Genomic DNA, 19893 nt, shown 5'->3' on the forward strand with positions numbered 1-19893 from the left:
CATAAAGATAAATGTTGTTTTAATTGTTTTAACCTTGGTTGCTGAAAAGAGTATTTTGGTTTTGAATTTAAAGCCTATGAACATGCTTTAATCAGCTGCGCTCAAATCAATATTTTCACATAGTTTAGTTCTGCTAATAACTCTCCCAGTGGCTGCAATTAGTAGAAGACTGATGTATCAGCAAGGCCTGTGTGAGGATTGTTTAGCACCACAATTTCCTAGCAAGTTGAGTGTGCAAAAAAAGTTTGTGTATGTGTGGCTCTTACGTTGTGTTTTGTAAGACTGTGAAAGCATTCTATTTGTAAATATCCAGTATGTAAATGCAGTTAAAGCACGGTAACAGTTTTGTTTTAAATGACTTTTATTTTTAAAAATACAATGTGCAGTGTAATGTTGACTAAATGTAATACTGACACTGTCGATCAGAACTGTACTTCACACAATGATCAGCTAGTCATGCAATAAAATACATATCTGTTATGAAGCACTCCCACTTCAACTGTTTTATCATTCTCTTTGACATTGCACAAAGCCTTGTACTTTAAAAAACACCCTCTACGTCTGTAGTCTTTCTACATACTTGACAGCACACACTAGTCACATAGCTCAAGAACACTGAGGTGAGACCACAGCCTTATTGAAGCTGAATGCTGTTTGCCACTGATTTCAATAGGCTAGTGGCTTCACCCTGAATATCCATCTGTGAATTTATTGCCTGTGGCCACTGTAATCCTTGAACTGTATCACTTGCTCATAACTTAAATGCTTAAACTGGAATATTTAGTGGAGAAAAAAAAAAGTGTATTATGTCAGTGACACCCAAATGGCTTTACAGCTCAGGTTTTGCATTAGTTTTGGTTACCTATAGAAATCTTAAATACCATCCCTGCTACTAGAGTTTCCAAAGTTGTTTTCCTTCTATACTCGTAGAGTTTGAAATTCATAAGAAGGTTAAGTGGTGTTAATAGTACAGCAAAACACAAAAGGGCAAAGCTAGTTTTGTGTGTTTCGGACTATAAATTGCAAGCACAGCATTCTTCCTCTCTTCCCTGTTTCTTATTTTGAGCTTTAGATATCCTTCCCACATTCAGGGCAGAGGATGTCATCCCTTTCTGTAAGGAAGCCACGACCTACTAATGAGAGAGAACACTTCTTGCAATTAAAGCAATCATTGTGCCACTGCCGCTCTTCAAATGAGATGTACTTGGTTCCTCCCAGACCTGTTCAAAAACAGAAGAAGTTCTGTTACCAGAAGAGAAGAGCCATTACATGATGCTACTTCTGGATGGTTACAGACATAGTAGTGAAAAAATATTGTTGTATCAAATCTATTTCTGTTTGTTGCTGTGTGAATATTGCCACCTTATTCTTAAATGAGTAGGATTTTCATCATTAAGTAGTTCTGCTGCTTTTAGCTGAGTTGGTGAACTGGGTTGTTAGTACTTTGGATTGTGGCAGAAATAAGCTTTAAATGTAGAGATGGCTCAGCTCTTAGCTTGCAGCCAAAGAAAAGGAAAGCGATTGCCTCTGAACTACAGGAGAATGGTGGTCATTTACAGAATATTTGTGGTGTCAGAGTAAGTTAATTTTGTTTTGTAAAAATGCATTGAGATCATTAGAAATGAAGTCTGGGCAGCTTATGTAATGACTTGATTCATAGATCTCAAGGAGGAGTGCTTCAAGAAAAGTAGGTTATCAAAAATAATTCAGAAGTGTGAGGCTGTGGAGGTTATCATACAGGGTATAGGAAATTTACAGAATAAAAGATAAGAGGGGCAATTTTCTCTTATAGTGGTAATTATTATTTAACTATAGAAATTATAAGCAATTTGGGCATGATGAATTAGAATTGACTAGCTGAAAGTCAGTAAAAGGATTTCATAGAACATATCACTTAATGAGAGGGTTTTTTGCTTTGCACTTAGTAGCAACAATTTTGGGGAAAAGAAAACAGCATGTGAAAGAAAGACATTTCTCTTGAATATCAGTCCTCTTGTGAATGGGTAATAATAAGAAAGTTGTTATGCAGTGACATTTCTAGGAGATATACAAGCAGGCATACATTAGTGTGGGGCAGAACAGAAGTAACAGGAGAGAGAATGGTTCAGAATCAACATAGATATGCAATCTTGGTGTTAAATGCTGATTAGGTGATTTTGAGATAGGTGATTTTAAGTGTTTTAAATGTAAAGAATGACTGCTTACGACTTTAGAGTACTGTTATAGTGGAAAGCAGTATGTAAAAGCATTGAGATTCTCAGTTGCTGTCCTGAAAAATCAGGAAAGAAATATGCTATGCAGCAGTGGAAGGTGTAAGCTGGTTAAATGTTGCTGGCTGAGACTGTTGTTACTGATGTCAGCGTTCCCTCATGAGCACAAGTGAAGTGATTTACAGGACATGGATATATTCCACCACATGCAGAAATGTCACTGTGTGTCCACTGTGTTTCGTACAAGTGAGGTGAAATGGAACAAACTTAAGCTTAAGGACTTCTTTCACATCTTTTTGTTAAGGCAGTTGGATGGCATATTGAGTATTTAAGTTCACAGTTCCTGGCCTGTGTAGTGTCTCCATTCTCTCAAGCTAGTCGGAATGAATTACTGAACCATTATTAATATTAGATGCAGTTCAATGGAGAAAACGACAATAAAGTGACTCTCTGTGAGAGACCTACCACTGATTGGGTTTGTGCATCCAGCACACTTTTTGGCATAGAGATTGCAGAAGCAACTCAGGCAATACGCAAACTCATCCCGGGAGGTAAAGCGTTGTCCGGACAACTGCTTCTTGCATCCAGTACAGACAAAGCACTCCTTATGCCAGGGCTGCTCCCGGTAAGTCACACCTCCTGTAGTGATAGCCTGTTTTATGGAAAGTAAGACAGAAAGTATTATTTTGAGAGTGGCAGATTTTCATCTTCATTTGGTAAAGAGGAAGGTTGATGAGGTTTTTGTGGCTAGGAGGAGGGAAAGAAGACTTAATGGCAGCAAAATCATCATTTTGTCTGGAGTTAACCTTGAGAAGAGTGTGCAAATGATTCATTATAATTTCCCAATTTATACAAAGGAGCCTCATACTAAAAGTAATTTATTTTCTGAATTCTTTATAATTTCAGTCTAAATTGCCCTCTTTATTTTTAAAGCTGGTCTCCTTTGTAGGTCATTCTTTCACATTCATGTGCTATGAGACAAATATGTGCTTGTTCACCTGTCCCATTCTTCACAATGGAAAAACCACCTTCAGTTCTTGCTAATTCCCTTGACAACAACTGCTTTATTTCAAATTTTACCTGAAATCTTTGCTTTCTGCTTCTATGGATTTTGTCTGGGCTTTTTCCTCTTACGATACCTTGTTCCCCAATGTGAGACAAAAGAAACATTTCTTGTTCTTGCAAGTGTTTCTGAGAAAGCTGTAAAACCAGTTTAATTTTTCTTCCTATCTTCACTAAAGGGAGATTGCCTGGGAAGTCAGCCTTGTGTACAAACATGCTATCCAATATATGTGTTCATCTGTCTTTGCTTCTTTCCTGTGTATGAGGGCTGCTCTGAAAGTAATGAGATCTGGAGTACATGGCGGGCATAAAAAGTTTTGGTAATGTAAGCAGAAGTGATGGCTGGAAGCATGCAGAAGGTAAAACAAAACATGGAAGAAACTATTGGAAGGAGGGTTAAAACTACGGATATATCCGCACTTAAAACCTATGCATATATTGATAGGAAATTGATATTTGTTGGTTCTGTGAATTATGAGATGACTTTTTAAAATCTACTATTATTAATAGGAAGGAATACTAAAAATCTTTTGTCTGAATTGAATTTGGGAAATACACGAATGAATGATCTTGAGCCTGGAAAGTTACATTCTCTAGCATACTGAGCTTACTAGTTCTTATGTCAGGAGCAGCATTTGCTTTGTGTAAAATTAATTTCTCCATCTTCAACTTCATTAAAATATTTTAAAAAATCAGTGTTAGCTCATCTCCCTTTCAGTTGAAATGTTTGGGTGTATGGTATGTGTTGGATTACATTGGAGATAGGAGGTTATTCCAATGCAGATGGGTTTTTTTGCTTGTTTGCTTTCCAAAACATATTCTCTGTAGGCTTTCGATGTAAAGGTATCTTTAACCTTGAGTAAGAATTCTCACTGAAGTAACTTTTGTGCCTTGTGTAGAATAGGAGTTTCAACTATATCATCTCTAAAACTCCACTGTCCTTGAATCGTTTAACACAGAGAAAAATGATGTTTTTTTTTTTCTTTGCATAATTGGACTTAAAATGTGATGGAGTTCAATCCCCAACATTATAGGTAAATAAAATAAGGGCACTACCTTCTTGCACTGGACGCACTGCATGGCAAACTGCTTTTCATAGCAGGGAACACAAAAATTTTGATTGTCTTTAGGAATGAAACTCTTTGTCCCAATTGGTTGCTGGCAGCGGTAGCAGATAAAGCAGGTCTCGTGCCAGCTGTTGCCTTTGTATTCCATCTTCCGAGTGCCTGTAATGAGACCAGAACATAAACTGAATTTATGGCTGAGGCTAATGCAATTTGTAACTTTTGTTTACATGATAGCTGGCTGTTGGAAAACAAGTAGTACAGCTATGAGAGAGTGGCTTTGCGTGGCATTGGGTGAGTTTTTGGAGAGTAAGTTGTTCTCCTCCTAAAAAGAAGAGAGGCATTTACTGCTAATAACATTTACTGCTTTGGCCACTGTTTAGTGGACTGACATGATTTTCAGTGATTAGAAAGCTGAGAGGTGATAATGTATTGGCTAATTATGAAGAATAGTAATAACTCCTCTGCAGGATGAAGTTTTCCCATTCTCCCTTTCTCAATATTAATTCTTCGTTTACTAGTAGTGTAATTTCATTTTTTTCCTTCGGTCTCGTTAAATTGTGCCCAGAGGCATACTTTAAGATTTTTTTTTTTCTTTAAAGACTGACTTGTGCATCATTAACCATTTCTCTGCCTGTTTCTTACATACTCAAATATTTCTGATCCATTTTAATAATGGACACCTTTTAAGAATTACGCCTTCTGTGTGCTGGTTATTTTTTGTATGGCACAAAAAGGAACAGACGAGTTAGTCCTTGAAAGAGTGACATCCTGAGAAAAGATGAAAGATGTGGACATATTTTCTTGGGATTGTGTAGAATTATATTTCCACATTTTTAGCTGTTCTCTATTTTTGGGATTGTGTTATTACTAAAACACAAGGCAAGAGGAATCCTGTTTATTAATTGCTCATTTTGACATTGATGGGAATTCAGTTTGCAGAAGAACTGAAAGATCATGCTTGTAATTGCTTAGCATTTAATAAGCTTGTCATTAAAATGCTTTATAAAATCAAGGTTATCTTGAGTAATCTGCTAAAAACCATGTGGTAGTTGCAAAGGTTTGTAAAAATTGGTTTATTCTGTTTTGAAAGAGAAGAAGGGACTCTGAGTCACTGAATCCCAATTCCATTACTACCTGTCAGTCTGTAACTTGTATAATAGACAGAGTTCTGTTCTGTAAATGAGTTCTTATGGGACTGAATTAATTGATCAAAATTTGAAAAAAATATTTTTCAGCTTTAAAATTAGCACTGTTCTTAGATGTCAATTTTTCATGCTGTATCAGAAAAACAGAGGCACGTGCAATAATAAAAGATGCTTGTACACAATCACAATCATTATGTTGGAAGGACCTCTCAGATCATATATATATTGGAGCTACGAGATATGTTTTAGTAGCTTGTGGTACTGGGAATGGGAGGGTGGTTGGACTAGATGATCTTGCAGGTCGTTTCCAACCTTGCGATTCTATGATCATCTAGCCCAGCCATCAACCCCCTCACTGTGCCCACTAACCATGTTCCTTTCGTGTTAGGAATGAATATGTCCATCTGCTTTTACATATCCCCGTTGTTTCTTATTTATATGTCTCCATCAAGCCCTCATTTTTATCAAAACATCTTAGATACACAAAGTGGTGTTTTCCAGCTTTTGTCAAAGATAACAACAGCCAAGGAAAAAATTACTGAAAGAACGCAACTAGCAGTCATTGTGAAGTGTACTTTTGGATTCTTCAAATTGCCTTCTATTTTTTTTTATTTCTGAAGCCAATATTTCTTCCAATTTAAGCCCTCAGATAATGACCCATGTCAATCAAAAGACAAGCGCTTTAGTATTGTCATGAGTAAATGAGACTTTACCACTCTATATATTACCAATCTATACCTACAACTTTCTGCTTCCAGCACTGGTTTTATGGGATACCTGACTTGAAAGAGAAGGTAGCTCTTTCCTATTTCTTTATATCTTTCAGCTCAAGAAGACCTTAGAAGTATTTTGACCAATTATTGACTTTTATTGAAGAATCTAAATTTTGGCTGTTTATGTAAAAGTATATGACATGAATTAAGTAAATTTAAACTTGTGAACTTCCTCTGATATTCAAGCATGAGGAGCCAATGGAGAAGTTGGGACTGGACAGATGAGTTGCCCAGCTATCAATAGCCTTTTAATAAATACTTCAGTAGAAAATTATAGATCTCATGAACAAAAATGCTAAATTAAATAGACGCTAGCTTTCAAGAGAAACCTTCGTGTATATCAATTCTGTCAAGATCCACTCTGAAAACTGTGGGTTCTGATTGCAGGGATAACTTAGAAAGCATCATCAGCCATGTTTTCAGAAGTTCACCAGGATTCAGCAGAGAAGGTTAAGGAAAAATATTTGTCACTAATATTGCAGAGATTAGGCTTGATATTAAACCTGATCTTTCCTCCGCCCCAAAAGTGAGTATCCTAACCTGGCATGATAGTCTTCTTGCACTCATTACATTTGGAAGAGTATTCATTGGAGTAGCAATCAGTACAAAGCAGGTGTTCCTCTTTTGCAGCAAAAGGCTTGTCCACCAATGAATTCTTGCACTGGAAGCAGTGGAAGCAGGTTTCATGCCAGTGGCGGTCCTTGTAAGACAGATCCTGTAGAAATTAAAAACCACGGAATAAACAGAATGAATAGTTTGCACAGATGGAAGTTCAGAGAATGCAAACATGCAGATCTGAATCAGACAGAAAGTAAGGCTAATTTGCATGGCTCAGGAAAATGGCGTGTTGTGATGCAGGTGAGCCTGTTTTACTGCGGTTGCCAAAAGTAGCTGATGACAACCATCAGTCTGCTTTCAATTCCAGGTCAACTGAAGTCAATTTCAGTTCAGCAGAGGAACAACCAGTTTCGTTTAGGTACTTCCTTCGAGGATGAAGTCCTGGTTTTGATCCAGGTTAGATCTTGTTAACTGTAGAGATATAATGGACTTCCTACACCTTTCTTAGCTATTGCCAATTTCTAGGTCATCTTGTAGTTTCTTGTTATTCTTTTTTCAGTCACATTTGGATGGTTTGCCAGGTTTAAACCAAGGGTGAAATTGGCCTGATGCTTGTTTCTTTGTATGCATGCTGGAATTAGTTTTTAACCAAGTCTTGTGCTTCATTTTATATATGTTTCAAATGAGAATCGGATGCCTTGATGGTGATTGAACACTCCGGAAGATGAGAGACCGTTGTGTACCTGCAGCAACTGATCCAGAACACTCTTAACCAAGGAATTAACACCTTGGAGCGCATAGGTTATTTAAAATATCTCCCTTTTAAATATAAAAATATTTAATTAATACTTGTATTAATTAAAACAAAGTTACAACAAAAAAAGACACATGCTGGTAAAAACCAGTCTTTAGAATTGTGACTTACATAGATGGATTGTGTCTTTTAAAATTATAGATAGCCTAATTATGTAACATTTGAACTGTGTCTTTGGGAGATCAGGCAAAGTGCAGTTCAGATCATTACAAGAAAGAGTATCTGCCCATCTGCTAAACCTTTTGAAACAACCCACATTTCTGACCATAAAATCTCAGATTTTTCTAAAAGCAAAATGAAAAAAAAATATAAAATGTAAATGAAATTGAGTAGACTAAGTCTGTTCTCAGAGGGGAACAATATTGTCAACTGAAAAACAACTCACAGCCAACAGCTTTCCTAGATGTGAAATTTGCCTGCAAGAATACAGAATGACAGCAGATCTGTTTTTCTTCCTGTTGCAACGGGACATATTCAGTTTTTCCCACATGCTGCCTTTTTCCTCATTTTGCAATATTCTACAGGCTGCTTTTAATATCCCAAACTCATATGCTGATATTTCCTTTTGTTTTGCCTTATTTTATCAATAAAATTATGCCACACAGAGGTGCAGTAATGAAGTAAAGGATTTGGTATTACTGATGACGTGTTTAATCCTTGGATCAGTTATGATGGCAGATTGTATAGATCATAGTGGAGTAGGTCAAAGTAGCAGACACTTCATCATGGCAAAGTGATGAATCATAGCTGTAACCCAATGGAAGCAAGGTAGACACTGGTGTGAGTAATCTTTAGCCAGCCTGGATGATTACAACAGATACTGTCATCAAATGTAGGGGATGTTTAAGATGTCTGACATTGATGTGCCTGCAGCAGAGTATTGGACAGATTAAATGGTTATTGTTTTCTCTCTCTGAATCTGTCAACTGAAGCAAGGAAGTCCAAGGTACTGATGAAACACTTTCTGAGTTGTTTCACAATTGTTCTTAGGTCAGTGTAATGAAGTCACTGGGTATCAGGCTTTTTCTGTATTGGTGTATTGTACATCTAACTGGAACCACTGCACATAAGTTATAGATGTATTGACCTGGATCAGATACCGTGCTGGAGCAGCTGTGGCTGCAGAAATGACTTCAAGCTTGTCTGACTGTTAGTCTGGTGCTCAGTTAAGCTGAAAGAGCATTTGATTTACTCAAGGCACAGGAGCTTGAGTTACTCTAGCTGACTGTAACCTAAGCAAATGTGTTCTAGCAGAACACGAAAGTAATATACAATTAATTCCTGTTTATCTCCTGGTTTTCCAGGAAGAACTGAAAAAGAGAATTGCTTCTGTGTACTCAGGACTGGAGTATATCTTTAAAATACTGATGAACATGACTTCTTGTCTGCCTAATGCAGCTTGAGAGAAATTAGTCCCCAGTACTACACCCTTGAGCTGTAGTTTTCCGTGGTCTCTTATGTTGCCTTAAAGAAACCTGGAAAATAGTTGTTTTTACCAGCAATCTATGCATCTATGAAAGGAGGCTGTGGATGCCCCATCCCTGGAGGCATTCAAGGCCAGGCTGGATGTGGCTCTGGGCAGCCTGGTCTGGTGGTTGGCGACCCTGCATGTAGCAGGGGGGTTGAAACTAGATGATCATTGTGGTCCTTTTCAACCCAGGCCATTCTATGATTTCCAGAAAGAAGTGTGAAGCAGTGGGTGTAGTGAGCAGATATGGGCACTGTAATGCCAACCTCTCCTTCTTAGAAGGAGCACATTTCTACCAGGGCATGCTGGCATATGGATAATGTGCAATAGCTGTGAGAGAAATGGCATTGTGTTTTTCTTCTGTCTGCTAGTATCTCCTACTATTCAGCGTATGAAGCTTTTAATCTGTCTGTGAAAATTTCATAAACATCAGCTGAATTATTTACAATTTACAAAATGGCCTAAATCCAAAGGTGTAATTAACATCACATGCTGTCATTCAGGCTTTGTGTGTGTGTGTGTGTAAAAGACAACATTTAAAATAAATAAAAAATGTTATTACTCAGTTACGTACACAATTACTCAGAAATCACCATAAAAAACATTGAAAGATGGTGAAGCAAATTCTCTCCTGCTTTGTATTCAAAGGCAGCTTGTCTTCAGGGTAACTAATTTATGGGCTCCTTGTCCTGGAAACATGAGGTGAAAATGTGGCATTGGCTCAGTCCTCCCAGAGCCCAGTCCAAATCTGAATGTTACCAGTGCCAAAGCAGGCTGAAGTGTCACGCAGGTGAGATGACACACAGCAAGGAGAACACAGTAGGGTCAGAGATGGAGAAGCAGCTGTCCTCTTGTCACCACCTGGTTTACTCTGGGGTAAGCCCTTCAGCTAGGGGAGAGTTGCTCTTGTCCACTAAGAGAGAAACCTTCTCACTTTTGTTCTGATTGGTTTTGTATGGTAATTTTTACCCAGACAAGTAAGTATTTAAGATGCTATCAAAGCTAATTCTAGCTTTGCACCTACTTCTGTGAAAGAGAATTCACTCTGGAAATTGGGAGCTCCAAATCTTAATCATAATCTTTAGTCTCATATTTTGGAAGCTCTAAGAAACAGCTGTAGACTAACTAAGCCATCTGCAAGAAGGAGATTCATTGCAGAGTGAAATGAAGAGCATAGTTTTTCCAGACTCAATGTTTCTATATTTCTATGGTTGAACTGGATGATTGCAGTGGCCTTTTCCAACCTTTATGTATCTGTCTCCACTGCAACTGAGTTCTCAGTTCAGCTCCCTTTGGTGCAGAGAAACAGCAGTGGCCAAGATGGGATTCACAAAGGAGAATCTGAGTTGAGAGCTAAATGGAGCTTTTCAAGTTGTCCTGTGGATGTAGGGTGGGTGATAACATTTTTACTACACTATGTGTCTGTTCTGTGAAAAGCTGTACGAAGATTTTGTCAGAATAATACATACTGAGTTCACTTTGTACATGCAGTAAGCATGGTTTTATTCCCAAGCACAGTTTGTTGTCTGCACTGTATTGCAAATGTAATACATAACTCGATGAGGGCATCGAGTGCACCCTCAGTAAATTCGCAGATGACACCAAATTGGCTGGAAGTGTGGATCTGCCTGGGGGTAGCGAGGCCCTACAGAGGGATCTGGACAGGCTGGAGAGCTGGGCTGGAGCCAATGGGATGAGTTTCAACAAGGCCAAATGCCGGGTCCTGCACTTCGGCCACAACAACCCCAGGCGACGCTACAGGCTTGGGGCGGTGTGGCTGGAGGACTGCGTAGAGGAAATGGACCTGGGGGTATTGATTGATGCTCGGCTGAACATGAGCCGACAGTGTGCCCAGGTGGCCAAGAAGGCCAATGGCATCCTGGCTTGCATCAGAAACAGTGTTGCAAGCAGGAGCAGAGAGGTGATTGTTCCCCTATATTCAGCACTCGTGAGGCCGCACCTCGAGTGCTGTGTCCAGTTTTGGGCCCCTCACTGCAAGAAAGATATTGAGGCCCTGGAACGTGTTCAAAGGAGGGGAACAAAGCTGGTGAGGGGTCTGGAACACAGGCCATATGAGGAGAGGCTGAAGGAGCTGGGAATGTTCAGCCTGCAGAAGAGGAGGCTCAGGGGAGACCTTATTGCTCTCTATAACTTCCTGAAGGGAGGTTGTAGTGAGCTGGGGGTCGGCCTCTTCTCTCGTGTCATTAGTGATAGGACCAGAGGGAATGGCTTCAAGCTACGGCAGGGAGATTCAGGCTGGACATGAGGAAGTATTACTTTTCAGAAAGGGTGGTGAGGCAGTGGAATGGACTGCCCAGGGAGGTGGTGGAGTCACCGAGCCTGGGGGTGTTCAAGGAAAGGCTGGATGTTGTGTTGAGGGACATGGTTTAGTGGGAGCTATTGGGAATAGGTGAACGGTTGGACTGGGTGATCTTTTAGGTCTTTTCCAACCTTGGTGATTCTATGATTCTATGATTCTATAAAATATATATACATACAAATACATGTATATGTATGACTGTATGCATATTTTTATTTATTTATGTACATATACGTATATACAGTTAAATAAGTATCAGAAGCATGATAATGTGACTGTGCTTTATGGCTGAATTATGCTCAGCCACAGTGCTTTGACTGAAACTTGTGGCTGAGGCACTTGCAAGGACTCTCTCAAATGCATTCTCGAGTGTCTATTACTGTAATTGAAAAATGACTCTAGTTTGCCTCTCAGTGGGAACATTAATCGAATCCCCTTTTTACTGCTCACCACATATTTTATTTTCAGAAGACTTGCAGGAGCTTGCTAAGTTTGGAACTTTTCTTCATCTGTAAAAATGTGCTTAAAATCGGTCAGGTTGAAAAACTATAGCATAAAGGACTGTTTGTAGGCATAAACAGCAGTCACAGAAACAAGGGTGCATTTGTGTCCAGTTCACTTTACAGCTCCTTAAGAACTTTTTATTTGCTATCTTACAGTTGTGTTCTCCACATATATATATAAATATATAAAAATATGCAGAAAATTTGTGCTTCTCTTTTTTTATGTGTTAGTGTGGGTCTCGCTTAGAAGTACAGAAAAGAAGTATATTGGATAACACCCACTCTCCCTAAATCCATAAATCTGAGTTGAAAAGTTCAGACTGATTAATTCCTGAATACTTTGTCCAAGATTTGTTGAAGGCAGTCCAAGTTTGGAAATTCTTGAATATCAACACATGGAAATAACTTCTCGGGGGATTAGAAAGAGAGCTTAAAACAAAAGCATATTCTAGAATTGGGGCAGAAATATTTTGCTTTTCCAGGTCAGGCCAGCTGTATCTCTTCACTAATCTGCATATTTATGAGCTGTAGGAAAGCTGGCAGTTTTATAGCTCTTACAGATTATTGCCAGTTCCCTGTCATGATGGTGAAACATGTTCACGTTTTTAAGGCTTCTGAAAGAGGCTTTCCTACCCATTTTCCAATAGGGTAAAATAGATCAGTATGGAAGACACAAGATTTCGAATTTTTCCTCTCTGGATAAGCATATGATTTTATATTTCAGAGTCTTTGGAATAACGATATGGTGCTAGCACCACTATGAGGAACTAATTGGTGTTACTAGATGTATGAGCCAGCAGTGTAGGAAATCAAACATCAGACCTCCACAAACAGATCAAGAATCCCATGGCCATGCAAACTCACTCTGCCAGTGAAACTCTCGGCTAAATTTAACGGGTCCATTTTGGGCAAAGTGGGGGTATATTGGATGAAATCTATTCATGCGAGTCTAACAAGCACCTCAAATTGGATTCCTCAAATATCATCTTTCTTCATTCACCCAGAGTAAAACTGACGTGAACTCCAGTTGTTTTGGTTAATTTGAAAGAACTGCAGGTGGTGCCACCTCATTTAGAGCAGGTAGATGTTGCCATGAGGTGCAGCAGTGCACAGCTAAAGCAAGCAAAGCATCTGCTCTTTCTTTGTCATCTTTAGTTTGACCCTACTATCATTATTCTCCATTTTAAAGGCTAATTGTGTTATAACTCATGTGTTAGTTCTTTCAGCATTAGCCAATTTTTTTTGCCTATGAGTTGGCAGCTTTTCCTGAGCATCTTGTCTCTTGATGACAATGAATTATGGTTAGTAAAGAGCTAACAGAGGCTTAGCTCCCTCTGATCCAAAGGTAGGCAATACTGGTTTCTGCCACCTTTCCAGAACCCAGTTGGCCTCAGCGACAACTGGGCTCTCCTTGGGAGACAGAGAGACTTTTTAAGACTAGACCACCCTGTGTCTTAAAGGAAGAGAAGGGTGCTTTTCCATTTCTATCGTGCTTGTTAAGTCAGGGCTTGCAATGGGAAGTGGTGAAAAGCAGGCACAGGTGTCCAGAAAGCGTGCTCTCATCAACTCTTTGTAACCAGTAATCTATACTTATGGATTCTTCCAGCTGATAGCATCATGTCTCAAATACTTTTAAAGTCTCCCACGCAAATATAGTGTTTTCCATATTAAATGATAGTAAAATGTCAGCACTTATTACCTCTGGAAAAAGCTCTCTAAATTTATCACAACTCTGGGGAAGACTGAAGGATCAGCTATATTTTTAGTATCAAATGTTTTCATCTGAAAACTTTTTCTGTGCTCTGGATTATTTCTGTTGCTGCTGCAAAGCACCTATTCTTCTCAGCTATAGTGAGGGATTGCCTGTGCATCATGCCCTCCAGGTACGTGTCCTGGGCATTCCCACTAATTCCAAAAATGTGTCTAGCATGTTGATAAGACCGAATCATTTATTCACCACATCAGTGATTAAGATCATAGAATCACAGAATCCTTAGAATGGGAAGGGACCTGTGAAGGTCATCCAGTCCAAGTCCCCTGCAATGAACAGGGACACACACAGCTCAATCACATTGCTCAGAATGGCTTTGAATGTCTCCAGGGACAAGGCATCCACCACCTCTTTGGGCAACCTGTGCCAGTGCCTCATCACCCTCACTGTAAAACACTTTTGCCTTTTATCCAACATAAATCTCCCCTCTTTTTGTTTGAAATCATTTGCTCTTGTCTTATTGCCACCGACCCTGCTAACAACTCTGTCACTTTCTCGTAGATGCTCAGGAATCAGCCCATTTTGTGCAGAGGCTTTGTGCCCTAGAGCATAGGTTTTGTTCAAAACTACAGGCAATGTATCTAGACTGCCCTACCAAGATAATGAGACACAGCCTGCCATACCTTGCAGTCAGCTCCAATAGGTTTCTTGCATTCCTCACAGGTGTTGGAGTAGAGGTTTTCATAGCATTTCACGCAGTAGGGGCTGTCCTCCCTCAGGATGTACTTCTTACCAAACAGGGACTCTTTGCAGTAGTGGCAGTCAAAACGCTCAGTCATGCTGATGCCTGGAGTCCAGCTGTCCTGTCACAAAGACAGAAATGGGCACGTCGGACTGAGCCACAGTTGATCTGATACCTCAAGAAGGGTTTATTATCAATTCCAGTTTATCAAATTCAAATTTCAGTCAGATAAATCAACACAACAGGAGAAAACAAGCTATAAATCTCACCCTGCTCAAAAAGGCCGTAGCCCACTTATTTTAGCCACTCACTAACTTACCTTTGACCAGAGTGAGTGTTGAGACCAGACAGAGAGGAATATGACTAAAGCCTACGTGTGAAGAATTCACACGGGATGCTTAAAGAATACCAGGCATGTTTGACCGTCAAGCCCAGTGCAAAATGCTGACTCTGTAGGGCATGGAGGGAACCAAGTACCCTGAGAGAATGAGCCAGCTAATCTTCAGAAAGACCAGCACCGCTTCTGTAAGGCAAGAAGCAAGTTTGTGTTGCTGGTAGGCTTTAGTCACGCACAGGCTATCAAGCATCACTGCTGGGCACTTCTGCTCCTTCCTCCTCCACATTCTCAATAAGCCAGTGGCTGGCAATAGTTGCACTGCAGTGAGCCAGTGCCTCTCTCTTCCTGCCCACAGAAGGGACAATGGGCACTGTTCACAGCAGGAAGTAGGGGGCAATGATTGCGCATCTGGCTCCTCTTTGATGTAGCTGAATGAGTTTGGACAACTCGTCCAGCAGCTGTCGTGTACTGGGACACAAGTGAGAGTTAGCTATTCTGGTTCAGGCAAATGTCAAATTAAGACGAAGCAAAGGAATGAAGGACATGTTATTTCCTCTGCTTGTCTTGTTATGTCTCCAGCATCTTTCGGATGTGCACACAAACAACACTGACACAAACGCCTCTGATTAGCTGCATAAATGTTCATTGTTGCCCGGCACAATTTGTTTTGGGTCTGAGTTTCACTGCAGTCATTGTCTTCTTTCTTAGCCTGAGGCTCACAGTGTGTGTTGCACCTGAAGTCTGTTCAGAGGTCACATATGAAGCAGGGCATAGCTGTTTGCTGAAGAAGGGGAAGCACTACGTGACCTTCACTGCTCGCCAGGCCTGCTCTCCTTTAAGCCGGATTTCATCTATAAAGTCTGATATGTTTTGGGTACTAATGTCATCAGCAGCTATCTCTGTCTTTCACACACAAGAGACATTTACAGCAGCTGCAGTCCTTTGGCCAACTTCAGCTCTCAGTTTTAAACAAAAAGTTGTTACTTGCTTAGTGTTCTTGGCACAGGTTCCTTGATTCTGGAGTTTGTCCTTTTCTTTTGGCTGGAGGAGCCACTCATAGGGCATTCGGAAATTCTCAGTTCTCTTCCAAGATTTCAGTTTTTATCATCTTGTATCCTTTCTCACTGGGGGTTGAGTAATGTTTTAGAGTGGTCTGAATGAACAAAGATTGTTTTGCTGGCTACAAGACTTTCTCTTTTTGATGCTCTGTCAGCTGCTGAATTGTGTGATGATTTGCACAGGCTAAAAGGGGAGAGCTTTTGCATGTGCAAAGCAGGTACATGGCGGCTTAGCTGCTGAGAAGTCTTTTGAGCTCTTTTGAGTAAATGATAAAGAGAAAGGAATTCGTGCTTGGAAGACAAATTTTGACAGCTGGTCAGCTGTGCTATGGCCAACCCAAATGGAGCAGTGGTCCAACTGTTTTGTACAGGGAGGAACTAATGAACTTTCTTATTCCAAAAGAGAGCCAAGAGTGTACAGGTGCTCTCAGTAGAGCAGAGAGGATCACAGAGACTGATTACAAAAAGATGGAAGGTATGAAGAATTGTGGTGGAGAGAGAAGTGCAGTCTACCCAAAGTTTGTCTGAAGCCAGCAGCAGTGGCTGGCAATGGCAGTGTAAGGGAGGAGAACGAGACACAGAGCTGGAGTAGGGTTATCTTTCCTTTCTATCTGCTTCCAGCAAGTCAATCTTCTCTAGAAGTGAAGGTGCAGTCGTTGCCACAACAATTAATAGATTACAGTGGATTTATGTGTATTTGTATTTCCTGTGATAGAGGTAGAGATGAACTAACTTCCTTCAAGAAAAGAATTTCAGCAAAAGAATGGAGTCAGAACAGTGTACACTGATGCGTGTATCTGTAGCTTTTTACCAGACTCTAGCATATATTACATGATAAGATTTGGTCCCACAGTTAATTTGCGTTACTGTAAGGTTGAAATCTGAGCAGGAGCTGTGTATGGACACGCATTTTTCACCTTTCTTCAGAACTGTTTTCTTCTAGCCCTGAATTAGATGTGTGATACCAAAGAGCAAAACGTTTCTCTTCAAAACAAAAAAACATATGGAGTCTGATTCCGCTGAAGGTTTATACCATTTCTGTCCTTCATTCAAAACTGCAAAATATAAAACATAGAATCGGATTGGGACGAGAAGAAATTATTATTCTGTCTAAACTGGGTGTTCTGTCTAAACAGGAACAGAGGGAAGTATTATTACTCACTTAATATAAGAGTCACTGCTGTTAGATTGGAAAATACCTGGGTACTTTCTTCCCTATCCTGAAAGGATTACGATTTTGTTAAAGGTGCTCCAAGGTTGTCACTGTGGATTGGGCCTCTCCTGGAGCAGGGAGATGCAGACTTAATTTCCCCCACAGATTTGAGGTGAGCTCCACTCTGAGAAGACTCCGGATGGAGGTAGAAGCACTGTTCCAGAGGCCTGGGAAATTAAGAGAAAAGAGGAAAATTTCCAAGATCTGCATTTTGCTGTTGGTTACGTGACTCCTTCATTGGATTTAGCACTGATTTCAGACCCAGTATTCCTTCAAGTTAGGCATTCAGGTCTGTGTGGTTTCCTTCAGAAAGCTGCAATTTGGAATGAAAAGCTGTTTAGATTGGAGTCTTGGGCTGGATCTCAAGATTTCTTATGCAATATTTTGAGGATATTTGGCAGTTGTATTCTTCTCTGGAGAGAAGTAATTAAATGTAAAGTAATCAGAAGGCATATCTACTAAATATTAGCAGGAAAGTCACACAAATCACTGCTGTCTTACAAACAAATGTAAAATCACACCAAGCATGCTTATGCCTATTAGTGCACATGGTCATTTACGCTGCCTGTCACAAGATTCCTGTCATATATAAAAAGTCACACTGAGCTTAGTGCAGTTTTTTAGGCACTGCTTTAGGCTGTAAGAACAAACAAATGCTTTCACAATTGTAGATGGGCACAAACTGCTGCTCAGCCTCCTTGCCATTGATTAATGCCTTTCTCTTGTGCTGGTGCTTGTTGACTGTAAAGCTCTGTGGGCCAGAGACTTATCTTTATTATGCCTCTCAGTGGTACAGTGAGGTCTTTAGATTTTACTGCAGTTGCTATTTTATACTTACGGTATTCCAGATTGCTCTCAACATTATCATAAGGGAAAAAATGATTTTTCTGTCATACAGTTTCCCTCCTACAACATTAGATGTAACAAGTACATCTCCAAAAGGAAAACAGCTTTCTACTGCATGCCCAGAAGAAAATTCCAACTTATGCCAAATGTTAGCACTACCCAGATTGTGTCTCCCAGGCAGTACAAATTGGCATGAAAATTACCAGAAATTAAGTAGTAGCCTGACTTAAAAGCTCTGTTTCTATATTCTTCCCCTTTCTGCTTCCACAGGCTCATTTTGATTGTTGTTGTTGTTAAAGGCTTATTAAGAAATCTCATATTCATCAGGGTTAAAAAGACCACCAAGATCATCTAGTCCAACCAACAGCCCATCACCACCATGCCCATGTGGTGTTCTCCCATTCCCTGGCATGATTTGCTGTTGGAGTGTTGGGGGAAGGGACTGGCTCTCCCAGACTTCGTCTTCTTTTTCCATCTGTGCTTGCAAGCCCAGTAAGAGATATTCTTGTATGAATTGTCTAAAACAGTGTAGCTGTTCAAGTGAAGCTGTGATCTCTTGTTGTAATGGTATTTGGAGATATCGAATTAAACCCCTGTAGATGCCAAAGGAGGATTTGCTATAGACTTCAGCCAGGTCAATAGAGCAATGGCTTTTCTTGTGCCTTCAGAGCTGGGAGTTCTTTAGCCACCTGTGCAGCTAAAAGGCCTTTGGAGACACCCATCTTCTTCCAACATGTACACACATTTCTCTCACCTGGATTTTATTTTTTTTCCCCCAGAGATCTGGAGTATTTTTGATACTTGTTTGTTTTCCTTTCCCTGCAAAAGGAAAATCTATGTCTGGCAACTCCAGTGACATAAGCCATGCAGGTTCAGAGCATTTGGAAACAATTTATGTTAATGTTCCAAAAACTAAAATGCAAAGATTTATGTTATCCTTTGTAACTATGAACTAGCAGTTCAAACTGTGCTGGATTTCTGGCAAGAGGTGGTTATTTTTCTCTACTTAGCAGTTATTGCTATGTTCATTACCTACCATATTGATGCAGCAACTGCAAACCACTATTCTAAGAGCTAATCATTTTTCAAAACCGGGTCATAATGCTGTGCTGAGGGACAGGGGGAGCTATTTTTTTCATTTTAATTTACTTCAGGAAGAAAAGAAATTACGATTTAACAAGGGGAATCCACCTGAACTTCACAAAGGGAACCAGTAGCTGGCTGCAGGGCAGGGGCTGCCTCCTGGTGCTGCATGCATCCCTGACTCTCCAGCATCAGGCTTCTGGCCATGGAGAGCCAAGCCAGCACATGCAGAACTACTAAGCATCTCTCAATGGGCCACCAAGGGACACTTTGTTTCCTGAGATTCTGAAAGCTAAGCCAAATATTGAGATGCAATTGATACAAAAAGCCCAGACATGCCCTTCTCTAGCCATAGACTCTGTTTCTGCCACAGGCTGCTGGAGTACCACTCAATGAAGTGAATTTCATGATCAAAGAGAAGAGAAAGAGTATAATTTTGCAAAATTATTGAGACATTGAAGCTTATTACTATGACAGCTGCTCATACCACCATCTAGGAGAATTGGGGTCATTTACTCTGGAGTAGGGGACACACAGAGAAGACTCTCTACAGTGACCTGAAAGGAGACGGTGGTGAGACGAGAGTTGGTTTCTTCTCCCAGATGATGCTGATAGGATGAGAGGGAATGACCTCAAGCTGCCAGGGGAGATTCAAGTTGGATATGAAGAAATATTTCTTCTTTGAAAGAGTGGTGAGGCAGTGACACAGGTGCCTGGGGAGGTGGTGGAGTCACCGTCTCTGGATGTGTTCAAGAAAAGGATAGATATGGTATTTAGGGAGACAGTTAGTGGGCATGGTGGTGATGGTTTGGTGGTTGGACTAGATGATCTTAGTACTTTTTCCAGCCTTACTGATTCTTTGATTCTATGATTCTTTGTTCAGGTCCCTGAAAAGGGAAGGCATGATTACTGTAGGGAATGAGTTGCTGGGTATCCTTGTATCCCATGATCTGGGATAGCTTATGCTAAGCTTGTAAATGAGG

The 19893-nt window shown here is 40.1% G+C and overlaps 1 protein-coding gene across 5 annotated transcripts in view; it reads right to left on the reverse strand.

The window, feature by feature from the left end:
* Positions 1 to 109: 109 nt before the first annotated feature.
* Positions 110 to 19893, reverse strand: part of FHL2 (four and a half LIM domains 2) — a 39904-nt gene continuing 20120 nt past the window's right edge. Inside the window, exons 2-7 of one of the 5 annotated variants that reach the window (XM_048932510.1) lie at positions 16968 to 17148; positions 14315 to 14489; positions 6798 to 6972; positions 4329 to 4498; positions 2676 to 2862; positions 110 to 1220 (exon numbers count right to left, since the gene is read on the reverse strand). In XM_048932510.1, the coding sequence (XP_048788467.1) occupies positions 1069 to 1220; positions 2676 to 2862; positions 4329 to 4498; positions 6798 to 6972; positions 14315 to 14470 (840 nt within the window). In that variant the 5' untranslated portion in view covers positions 14471 to 14489; positions 16968 to 17148 and the 3' untranslated portion in view covers positions 110 to 1068. Of the gene's footprint in view, positions 1221 to 2675; positions 2863 to 4328; positions 4499 to 6797; positions 6973 to 14314; positions 14495 to 16967; positions 17149 to 19893 lie in introns of all 5 variants that reach the window. The other 4 variants (XM_048932501.1, XM_048932518.1, XM_048932521.1 and 1 more) reach the window with 4 other exon arrangements.

This window comes from Lagopus muta, chromosome 1, assembly GCF_023343835.1.
Source record: "Lagopus muta isolate bLagMut1 chromosome 1, bLagMut1 primary, whole genome shotgun sequence".
NCBI lineage: Eukaryota > Metazoa > Chordata > Aves > Galliformes > Phasianidae > Lagopus > Lagopus muta.